Below are 11,757 nucleotides of genomic sequence, written 5' to 3' on the forward strand. Positions count from 1 at the left end.
ATGGTTAACCACCGCGCAATGACAGATCGTTATTTTCCAATCGTTCTTTTCCGTTTACGGGAAGCGCACGAAAGTGTCCTATTTCCTGATGTGTGTGTTTAACTGCGCAGATTTGCGGCTTTTTACCGTGAAACGTTGTCAGAGATAAATATCGGTCAGTGAGATGTAGGTGTAAATAAAGTATATCTTGTCTTTTCTTATTTTTCACTAGTGATGGCTAAGATGATAATTATCATTTGATCAACAAGACAGACCAATCTAAGGTCCGGCAACGCATCATGTTTTTATAGTTTTGGTAATAAATCTTCCTGTCGAAGCTGTTTTCTCCAGGAATCGCATGTTTTGGATCTTTTGCCGGCCGGACTCACCTGTTTTGGGCTTTCCAGGTGTGGACTCCTGCAGCGCGCTGACGTCACCAGCGGCTCCCTATAAAGAGCGCGTCCTGGCCGCCGGGAGTCCGTGGTCGCCATGGCTCAGGTTTGCTCTCTGCATGTGTCTATCGGCATGATAACCATCTCCGGAGGTAAGTCTCATTTACATCAGGTGCTCAGGTGTAGATGGGGAATTCATCTGTCTCCCGTTTTGCTGCTTTCATTCTGTCTCCAGATGACGCCCTTGTTGGGGTGAATATGGTGTCTGGCGGAAAAATAAAATAGAATAAAATACAACTTTCGGAGTTTGGTAACAATTATTCCAGAACTAAAAATGATCTAAATCTACATTTGCCATATAAAGGAAAACAAAATGAAACCTTAAAAATATCATTTTAGACAGTGACGTAGAATGGGTTGGATTCTACTCTGCTTTTAATGGCTCAATTTAATTTTTGACAGGTTTATTTTTGCCGTGTGTATTATACCGACAGAAGACTCCAGACATTAAGGTGTTTCTTCTGACTTATGCAGGTTCTCTCCTGCTTCTGGTTCACAACTATGCCAGCTCCCCTGAAAAAGCCTTCATCCCCAACACCGCGCTGGGAATCCTGCTCCTCATCATTGCAGTTCTATTAGCTTATGCAGGTTGGGTTTCTCTCAGCTATTTGTTTTTCATCATTTCAATAAATGTGCAAAAAATTATGTTCCCTTTCCTCTCCGAGCGCAGGTATCCTTCGCAGTCTGTCCCACGGCCGGCTGTTTGCTACCCTGTGTCTGACCCTCTCGGCCCTGTGGTGTGGTTCTGGTCTGGTGTACATCCTAGCGGGTCAAAATGTGCTGCAACCTTTAGAGTTGAGGTCTGCTCTGATCCCAGGCCTGGCTGCATTTACCTTAGCTCTGCTCATCATCGGCAGTGTTGCAGTGATAGAAAAGAAAACAGTCCTGTTCCTCATTGCTGTAGGCATTAGCTTAGCGTGTGCCCATCAGATCGCCGGTCTGGTGGCTGCAGGGTTTGGACAGTCTGCCACAGCGGCCAACTACCTTCTTGTCTGTCTGCTGGGCGTTTACTTTGGGTTTGGAAGGCTGCTGTCCACTATCACTCATGGCAAAGTGGTGCCTCCAGGAACAAGCCGACAGAGCAAAACTGGGGTGAAAACAGAGCAGAACCAGGGGTGCAGTGACGTGGCGTCAGTAGGTCTGGTAATGAACTTGCTGTCCGCTTCCGTCTTAGCCTGTCCGTTACTGGGCGTGGTCCCCACGCTGTTTGTAGGGCACGTCCCCTGGCTGTGGACGGCTGGAGTCTTTCAGCTCGGGGCCTGTGTCCTCCTCTACAGAGCCATGGACACACTAGGCGCCACTTTTTATGGCTTTGTTGCGTTGCTGAAGTTTGCTGAGGGCTACAGCGCCCTTCTAACTTTCTACGGTATCCAAACTGACTCCCCGGTTCCCTTCCCGGTGGTTTTCTCCCTGCTTTTCTTCACCTTGGCTCTATTTAGTTTCCAGAAGAGTTTTCTAGAGGGACTCTACCACTTGTTTTTTGTTGCTTATTGTATTGCACTTGCGGTCGAGCCTCAAGGCTTCTTCCAAGCAGGCACACAAGGTGTGCAGGGAGCCATATTTGTAGTTTCTGCTGGTATGCTTTCACTTACTGCATACAACATGGTCTCTACTAGCATGGTTCCCACAGGGTCAGGCTATTTCAAGGCGTTAGTGTCCAGGCTGCAGAAGATTACTCTCAGAGCCCAGGATAAAGAGCAGCATTCACCTTACCTGGGCTATTCCAAGTATGCAGATGCAGAGGTGTTGGGCCACGCCTGCAGTGTGCTGGCTGCTTTCGCCATGACGGCCACGTTAGGTGACAGGAACCCCCTGTCTGTGTTGGTTCTACCCTGGGTGGTGGTCGCCGGAGGAGCACTCCAGCTGTTGTGCGGTTCTGTTGCATTCTCTCGCGGTAAATCATTGGAGAGCACAGTTTTTATCCTCTACGGGATGATGTGGACAGTGTGGGGGCTGACGCGATACGCCGGCCTGTACGGTGAAACCAGAGGCTTTAACCTGGCAGTCGGGATCATCGGCTTCATACTGTTTAATAGTTTAGTGATTGTCGCAGCCATGTTTCTAAACCTGGCCTGGTTTGCTTATGCGCTCACCTTTCAACTGATCCTCATCAGCTTCCTCCTGGATGCTTTGGGCGTTCTGCCGTTTGGTTACGACATCGGCGTCACCATCCTCTTTGGTGTAGTCAGTTTTTATTGTTTCCTGGCACACCTTTTCAACAGCACTTTCCAGGTGCCACAGATACCCCTGGGGAAGCCTTTAATTAAGCTGAGTGGGATAGGGGGGGGTTCAAAGGTCTGTCCTCATCTTCCGGCCCGAAAGGCCTCGTCCGTGCAACAAATCGCAGGTGAGAATCAGCTTCGACCGGACAGTAAAAATAGACGAATAGAAAAAAGAATCAATTCTCTTTTAACATTTTCAGAAATCATGAAAAATGGCGGCATATGTGGAATGCCCACCGACACCGTCTATGTGCTGGTGGCTGCTTGCAACAGGCCTGAAGCAGTTGTCAAAGCTTACAAGTGAGACTCTGTTTTCATGATGATGATGCAAATGTCATCATTGGACCATGCAGACTCTTCTTCTGTTTTTAACTTCAGCGTGAAGAAGGCGGCGCAGGACCGACCCATGTCCATGTGGATCTCCTCCATCAAGCAGCTGGAGCCGGTGCGGCACCTTCTGAGCCCTCTGCTCCTGGACTTCATGGAGGCTGCATGGCCATCCTCCATTAGCATGGTCATCCCCAGAGGTAGCCTGGGCACTTTTGTGTTCTTGTACGACTTCTAGGTGTTTTCGGGTGCATGAACGTAGTCTCACACAGGGCCGTGGATGGACATCTTTGGCTTGGGGGACGCTGCCAAGCACATAGGGACTCCACAAAGCATTGCTATCAGGAACCCAGACTGCACTGTGGCCACATACCTCATCAGTCAGGTGAGAAGAAAAAGAGGTAATGGTCGAACGATCATCAGATTCAACACTACAGAAAGTCTTGGTGATGGTATGAAGACACTGCTTCTTCTGCAGGTGGGCCCAATTGCTGTAACCTCGGCAAACCCCACAGGCGAAGCAGACACAACTCACCACAACCAGGTTTATGCCAAACTCGGCAACAAGGTGAGGGGAATGTTTGTCATAATGATCATTTTTCAGTGTGGGCTCCAGCTGCATTACTCTTGGTCAGGTGGACGGAGTGTTGTGTGATGGGGCCTCCCCAGAGAACATTGCGTCCACGGTGGTTGACTGTACGAAGATCGAAACGGGCCACATTGGTTTCTTCAGAGTGGGAATTATTCCTAAAACAAAGGTGATCTCTTTTTCTCTTTTTGATCACGCTCAGTGTCAGTTTGGTGTCACCCTGCAACTGAAGCTGTTGGCTCCTGTATTTGTGTTTTAAAGGTGCTTAAAATCTTCGAGGAAGTTCAAAGGAGGCACCAACAGGGGCAGACAAATCCTGCTTTTGAGTATGATCTGGTTCTGCCGTCCACACAAAGGGAGGCAAATCCAGCAAACAAGGCCTGAAGCAGAAAATGACACAATTTCACCTGCACCAAAACCGAAAGACTCGGAAGACAAACAAAACCTCTCAACAGGTTTCACATTTACATAAAATCATATCACTAAACCAACTTTAGGGGTTTTGTGGCCTGGGTAATTGTTATTCACTTGACTATTGGGTAATGTAACATCCCAAAATGATAATGTATATATTTCGGTATATATCTAGTTTGTAATTGTATTTTAATTACATGTTGGGTTATTTATAAGCTGTGAATGAATTCTGCTATATAACTGAATGTGTTTGCAGTATTTTATTGTCTTTTATTCTGGGGAACAAAAGATCTCAATGTACTATGATTGTTTTTTGTTTTTAATAAGACAAAGATCATTTTGTTGAATGAAATGAATTGAAGTGAATGAAACAAATTAAGATTAAAACATTTTGATATTTCTCAGGGCTCCCTTTGACGAACAGTGCCATTAATTCTAGAGAATGTGCGCCATCTTACGGTCTTTTACTGGCATGGCACTTATCTTCTGTTTGTCAGTTTGCGCTGAAATATTCTATGTCAGGTTTATCTTTAATATAATAAGAATATAATGTTCGGGATCTAAGAATTGGGGTTAAAAGGATTAAGGTTTGGCTTTTATTGCATTTGAATTTCTCCAAATTGACTCAAATCATCACACAACACCGGAGTATATTCAGATTTTATTCACAAATATCACAAATATTCATGAAGTTCAGGAAAAAAATGGATCATTAAAAATGAAATATTTGAAAAAAGAAAAACTGATTAGGCCATTGCCACCCATCGGCTGCCAAACAATCTGAATAGGCAGAGTCCCTGTGTGGTCATCCTAATTTCTTCGTCATCGTACTCATCATCCATTGTGTAATCACGCAGCTGACGCTGGCAATTGCGACGACGACGACGGGCGGATTTGCTGGCCTTTGGAGGCTTGGGATCAACTAGAACACATATAAAAGTCTGTTAGTGTTCAGAAGTTTCTCCCTTCCTGTGACTTGCATTCATTTCACAACAAAGCCAGATACTTACATTTCAGAGTCCAGACCGGCTGGTCTTCGTCGGATTGCCACAGTTCTTCAGTGTGTTCGCCTGTTTAGAAACACCATCATCACCATCGTCATGATCATCATCATCTTCTCTATTGCTTTCACATGTGAATTATGGGTTCATTTCTTCTCACCAGAGTCTGGTGGCTGGCCGCCGTTGGCCATACTGCTCGGACAGTTCTGGTGTTGCAAGCTGCTGTTTAATGTCGCGTGGGCCCTTTGATCGCTGGGACCAGCACATTCCATTGGGTGAGCGTCATCGGCTTCAGTCTGACAGCCCTTATCCTCAGTCTCTGGTTGTGCATTGGACTGCTTCTTCTAAATGGCCAGGCAGAGGAAGACATGGATCACATGTGTTTGACAGCTGTCAAAGCCAGCACTTTAACATCTGCTTGTGCAATTCTTCGTGAGACCTATGTGGAGCGTACGCTCTGAGCACTCACCTGCAGTCTGACTGTTGGTTCTTCTGACCAGAAGATCTGCACAAGCATTTCTATGGTGCAGAAAGTGTTCGTGTTCTTATTTCTGATGGACCCTGATTTGACAAATTCCTGGAATCCATCCTTGTATTCAATCAGGTACCACTGGGAAAAGTGTAAGAAAGGAAGCTTTTTTTATTACCATCCCTCTGAAAATGAATAATTATCAGTCAAGCTGAATTATTTTTAGTGCTGTTTTTAAAATAATCCACTCCAGCTTCTGAGTAAGGACTTGTGATTCTGCAGCAACATCTGAATTACCTCTCCTATAATCATTTTGATCCGTGCCTGCCACCAGCCAAATGGTTCCTTATCACTGAGCCTGGAGAAAATCTGTGAGACAATGGACATAAAAACTGGTAAATTACAACTACCAGACCTGAGTCATCCTTAAATCATCAGTTATACTGGTAGTTCTCACCTCCACCTCATCTCCAACAGCCACGTTAAAGGAAAAAGTTGGAGGAGGCAGCCGCACAGAGTCGCAATACACCTCAACTTCCTCCTGTGGACTATAGATAATATATGTCAATAATCAAAACTAATAATACATCAATACACTCCAGAGGTTTAAGATGTATAAAGAAAAAACATTAAACTTACTTGTTTTCATAAACTACTGCCAGTAGCTTTTCAGAAATGGACTTGATTTGGGCCTAAAGAGAAAGAACCAGTCACAGTATTGACAACATTCAAACACATTGTGGTTAAAAAGGTTTAAAATTCTTAACAAGTATTGATCTAACAAGTGTGTGCAATGGCAGCTGTGAGCTAGTGAATATTAAGTATACAGGTGCTTTTGCTGAGATCATCTCTAAATTTAGCAGCGCCTCACCTCGTAGAAGGCGCCGTTCAGCCCTTTTACTTCAACGTTGACTTGAACCATGTTAGAGCTTGTTTCTTTTGTTTGTCTCTTAGCTGATTTTGTTTAACTAATGTTTAAATGTTAACTTCTGGAGCTTTGCTGCTAAGGCTCTGACCCTTATTAAACAAATTTACTTTGATCTTTAACCTTTCAAAAGGTGCTGTGACAAAGGTGCTTTGAATACACAATCACATGAATTATTTCTGTATTTAAAGTTTGACCATCATACCTGTGTAGACCTGTATTAAGCTCAGCGTTGGCGACACCACGGGGAGAAAATGGACACCTTTTTAGGCTCCGTGCGAAGAGCTGGAGGCTGGTATTGCTGCAGTACCATAACCTGACCGATAAGTGGAGCTGATGGAATTTACCACAATGCTTCTATTTCAAACAAAACTGTCCTGTGTCTCCTAATATGTTCCTCTGCAAACTGAACTGAACACACAAACATGTCATAAACCTGCTGGGAAATGTACTTATTCCATAGCAAACTCACTACAAACACAACTCATCCTCAGAGGCAGACGCTGTAATCTCGCATAAGATAATAAAAGGATAATAGAATAATACTGAGAAAGTTTCCATCTTTGCTGTCATATTAGTGACGTTACAATTTTTAAGGTCTGATGAACAGCAAAATGAAGCGTTTGGACTTGCTCAGCTTCGCATTTTAGTGACAGATTAATAAGATCACTGATGATAAATTTTGGGAGTGTGTTCTGGTGGGAGATCATTACTAAACACACTTGATACTGAAATAAATGAAGAGTTCAACAACTTTGGATTCAACTTTTAATACATTTGATCAGTATGTCTTGAGAAATGAAAAGTTAAACTGTTTTCTGCCATTTTTGCTCAGAAAAAAACAAAAACGACCACAAAAGATCTGAACAGACGAATGCGTGTCAAAAAAATACGTCTTCATCACACTCTGCACGGTTAGAACTAAATGATCTAAATGGCTCACTTCAACTGGGCTGGTCGTTTTCAACCTGAAACCTCTGACAGTGACTGTCTATAAAGGAAACAATGATTAAATTGCGCGCCTTAAATATAGGTGTCAAGAATGAAAAAAGCGTGTTAGCGAAACAACGCCACTCAGTGGCCAAAGGAAGTACTGCAGTCAGTATCCACATATCTGCTCCTATCCTTGTATAAAAATAATTGATCAACTTTATACAACATTAATTTTCAAATTTCCCCCGATACTTTCACCGTTATTAGTTATCTGCGCTGAAGAAATCCTCTAATTCTGGTTGCAGGTGACCGATTTTCGTCCACTTACATAATGTGAACGTCGAGAGTTCCACTCAAAAAAAAAAATTATAAATATATATATATCTACATATTCCTAAAAACATCAAACTATGGTACCTTAGAATGGTTTCTATGAAAGTTCCACAGACACCTCCCCACTGTCCGAAGCGCCATCCTCGCCGGGAGAAGAACTAGTTAGTTAACTAGTTATGGATATCTTTGGCTTGGGGGACGCTGCCAAGCACATAGGGACTCCACAAAGCATTGCTATCAGCAACCCAGACTGCACTGTGGCCACCTACCTCATCAGTCAGGTGAGAAGAAATAGAGGTAACAGTCGAACGATCATCAGATTCAACACTGCAAAAAGTCTTTGTGATGGTATGAAGACACTGCTTCTTCTGCAGGTGGGCCCAATTGCTGTAACCTTGGCAAACCCCACAGGCAAAGCAGACACGACTCACCACAACCAACTTTATGCCAAACTCGGCAACAAGGTGAGGGGAATGTTTGTCATACTGATCATTTTTCAGTGTGGGCTCCAGCGGCATTACTCTTGGTCAGGTGGATGGAGTTTGTGTGATGGGGCCTCCCCAGAGAACATTACGTTTTACATAAAGTCATATCAATAAACCAACGTTAAGGGTTTTGTGGCCTGGGTAATTGTTATTCACTTGACTATTGGCTTATGTAACATCCCAAAATGATAATGTATATATTTCGATGTATATCTAGTTTGTAATTGTGTTGCAATTACATGTTGGGTTATTTATAAGCTGTGAATGAATTCTGCTATATAACTGAATGTGTTTGCAGTATTTTATTGTCTTTTATTCTGGGGGACAAAAGATCTCAATGTACTATGATTGTTTTTTTGTTTTTAATAGGACAAAGATCATTTTGTTGAATGAAATGAATTGAACTGAATGAGCCAAATTAAGACTAAGACATTTTGATATTTCTCAGGGCTCCCTTTGACGAACAGTGCCATTAATTCTGGAGAAAGTGCGCCACTTTCCGGTCATTTACTGGCATGGCACTTATCTTCTGTTTGTCAGTTTGCGCTGAAATATTCTATGTCAGAGGTTTATCTTTAATATAATAAGAATATAATGTTCGAGATCTAAGAATTGGGGTTAAAAGAATTAAGGTTTGGCTTTTATTGCATTTGAATTTCTCCAAATTGACTCAAATCATCACAAAAGACCGGAGTATATTCAGATTTTATTCACAAATATCACAAATATTCATGAAGTTCAGGAAAAAAAATGGATCATTAAAAAGGAAATACAGTGATCCCTCGCTATATCGCGTTTCATCTTTCACGGCTTCGCTGCTTCACGGATTTTTTTTTTGCGAGTCGTTCGTTGCAGTTCTCAAATATAATCGAAGGTGGCATATCCATTTATAAAAATCTTCTTGCTCAGAAAAAGAAAGAGCGCCAACAACTACCCATAACAATGTTCTTCTCTGGGAGAAAGACTCCTGCGCCTCCAGTAGAAACAGACGCTCCAGCGGAGCGGAGTCAGGACGAAGAGGCACAGCTGGGACTGGGAAATACGCGAGTGACAATGTTTCCAACCTTGTATTACTATATTAAAATTATTGTTTTAAACAAATTTTGGGCTTTAAAACAGGTTTTGATTTTTGGTTTCATTCTATAGTTCAGTATTGCATTGTAAAATACAAATAAAAAATAAAGCTGACTACTTCACGGATTTCACTTTTCGCGTGTTAGTTTTGGAACACAACTCCCGCGATAAACGAGGGATCACTGTATTCCAAAAAGAAAAACTGATTAGGCCATTGCCACCCATCGACTGCCAAACAATCGGAATAGGCAGAGTCCCTGTGGGGTCATCCTAATTTCTTCGTCATCGTACTCATCATCCATGCTGTAATCACGCAGTTGACGCTGGCCGTTGCGACGACGACGACGGGCGGATTTGCTGGCCTTTGGAGGCTTGGGATCAACTAGAACACATTTTATAAAAGTCTGTTAGTGTTCAGAATTTTCTACCTTCCTGTGACTTGCATTCATTTCACAACAAAGACAGATACTTACATTTCAGAGTCCAGACTGGCTGGTCTTCGTCAGATTGCCACAATTCTTCAGTGTGTTCGCCTGTTCAGAAACACCATCATCACCATCGTCATGATGATCATCATCTTCTCTATTGCTTTCACATGTGAATTATGGGTTCATTTATTCTCACCGGAGTCTGGTGGCTGGCCGCCGTTGGCCATACTGCTCGGACAGTTCTGGTGTTGCAAGCTGCTATTGAATGTGGCGTGGGCCCTTTGCTCGCTGGGACCAGAACATTTTGTTGGGTGTGCGTCATCGGTTTCAGTCTGACAGCCCTTATCCTCGGTCTCTGGTTGTGCATGGCACTGCTCCTTCTAAATGGCCAGGCAGAGGAAGACATGGATCACATGTGGTTGACAGCTGTGAAAGCCAGCACTTTAACATCTGCTTGTGCAGTTCTTCGTGAGACCTATGTGGAGCGTACGCTCTGAGCACTCACCTGCAGTCTGACTGTTGGTTCTTCTGACCAGAAGATCTGCACGAGCATTTCTATGGTGCAGAAAGTGTTCGTGTTCTTATTTCTGATGGACCCTGATTTGACAAATTCCTGGAATCCATCCTTGTATTCAATCAGGTACCACTGGGAAAAGTGTAAGAAAGGAAGCTTTTTTATTACCAACCCTTTGAAAATGAATAATTAGCAGTCAAGCTGAATTATTTTTTGTGCTTTTTTTAAAATAATCCACTCCAGCTTCTGAGTAAGGACTTATGATTCTGCAGCAACATCTGAATTACCTCTCCTATAATCATTTTGATCCGTGCCTGCCACCAGCCAAATGGTTCCTTATCACTGAGCCTGGAGAAAACCTGTGAGACAATGGACATAAAAACTGGTAAACTACAACTACCAGACCTGAATTAATTGATTCATCAGTTATACTGGTAGTTCTCACCTCCACCTCATCTCCAACAGCCACGTTAAAGGAAAAATTTGGAGGAGGCAGCCGCACAGAATCGCAATACACCTCAACTTCCTCCTGTGGACTATAGATAATATATGTCAATAATCAAAACTAATAATACATCAATACACTCCAGAGGTTTAAGATGTATAAAGAAAAAACATTAAACTTACTTGTTTTCATAAACTACTGCCAGTAGCTTTTCAGAAATGGACTTGATTTGGGCCTAAAGAGAAAGAACCAGTCACAGTATTGACAACATTCAAACACATCGTGGTTAAATAAGTTTAAAATTCTTAACAAGTATTGATCTAACAAGTGTGTGCAATGGCAGCTGTGAGCTAGTGAATATTAAGTATACAGGTGCTTTTGCTGAGATCATCTCTAAATTTAGCAGCGCCTCACCTCGTAGAAGGCGCCATTCAGCCCTTTTACTTCAACGTTGACTTGAACCATGTTAGAGCTTGTTTCTTTTGTTTGTCTCTTAGCTGATTTTGTTTAACTAATGTTTAAATGTTAACTTCTGGAGCTTTGCTGCTAAGGCTCTGACCCTTATTAAACAAATTTACTTTGATCTTTAACCTTTCAAAAGGTGCTGTGACAAAGGTGCTTTGAATACACAATCACATGAATTATTTCTGTATTTAAAGTTTGACCATCACACCTGTGTAGACCTGTATTAAGCTCAGCGTTGGCGACACCACGGGGAGAAAATGGACACCTTTTTAGGCTCCGTGCGAAGAGCTGGCGGCTGGTATTGCTGCAGTACCATAACCTGACCGATAAGTGGAGCTGATGGAATTTACCACAATGCTTCTATTTCAAACAAAACTGTCCTGTGTCTCCTAATATGTTCCTCTGCAAACTGAACTGAACACACAAACATGTCATAAACCTGCTGGGAAATGTACTTATTCCATAGCAAACTCACTACAAACACAACTCATCCTCAGAGGCAGATGCTGTAATCTCGCATAAGATAATAAAAGGATAATAGAATAATACTGAGAAAGTTTCCATCTTTGCTGTCATATTAGTGACGTTACAATTTTTAAGTTCTGATGAACAGCAAAATGAAGCGTTTGGACTTGCTCAGCTTCGCATTTTAGTGACAGATTAATAAGATCACTGATGATACATTTTGGGAGTGTGTTCTGG

At 42.7% G+C, this 11,757-nt stretch overlaps 1 protein-coding gene and 1 long non-coding RNA gene across 2 annotated transcripts; one reads left to right on the top strand and one right to left on the bottom strand.

Moving 5' to 3' along the window:
• The first annotated feature begins 378 nt into the window (after positions 1-378).
• Positions 379-4,383, top strand: LOC101062517 (uncharacterized). Its single transcript, XM_011620599.2, has 9 exons — positions 379-523; positions 906-1,019; positions 1,102-2,778; positions 2,854-2,953; positions 3,032-3,180; positions 3,253-3,365; positions 3,459-3,548; positions 3,616-3,738; positions 3,831-4,383. Exons 1-9 carry the CDS (start codon positions 469-471, stop codon positions 3,951-3,953), a joined length of 2,544 nt encoding a protein of 847 aa, XP_011618901.2. The 5' UTR covers positions 379-468; the 3' UTR covers positions 3,954-4,383.
• Positions 4,384-9,526: 5,143 nt separating this feature from the next.
• On the bottom strand, positions 9,527-9,998 carry LOC115248137 (uncharacterized). Its single transcript, XR_003887138.1, has 3 exons — positions 9,828-9,998; positions 9,677-9,736; positions 9,527-9,585 (listed from the first exon to the last, which is right to left on the bottom strand). It is a non-coding gene; the product is annotated as an uncharacterized lncRNA (long non-coding RNA).
• Between the last annotated feature and the right edge of the window lie 1,759 nt (positions 9,999-11,757).

The sequence above is a fragment of the Takifugu rubripes genome, unplaced genomic scaffold (assembly GCF_901000725.2).
Source record: "Takifugu rubripes unplaced genomic scaffold, fTakRub1.2, whole genome shotgun sequence".
Taxonomy (NCBI): domain Eukaryota; kingdom Metazoa; phylum Chordata; class Actinopteri; order Tetraodontiformes; family Tetraodontidae; genus Takifugu; species Takifugu rubripes.

Excerpts from the sequence above, each read along its gene's own strand:
- LOC101062517 (XM_011620599.2), top strand. The coding sequence starts at position 469 with ATGGCTCAGGTTTGCTCTCTGCATGTGTCTATCGGCATGATAACCATC. Across the intron at positions 2,779-2,853 it reads GTCCGTGCAACAAATCGCAG|AAATCATGAAAAATGGCGGC; the intron begins GTGAGAATCAGC and ends TAACATTTTCAG. Across the intron at positions 3,549-3,615 it reads ATGCCAAACTCGGCAACAAG|GTGGACGGAGTGTTGTGTGA; the intron begins GTGAGGGGAATG and ends ACTCTTGGTCAG.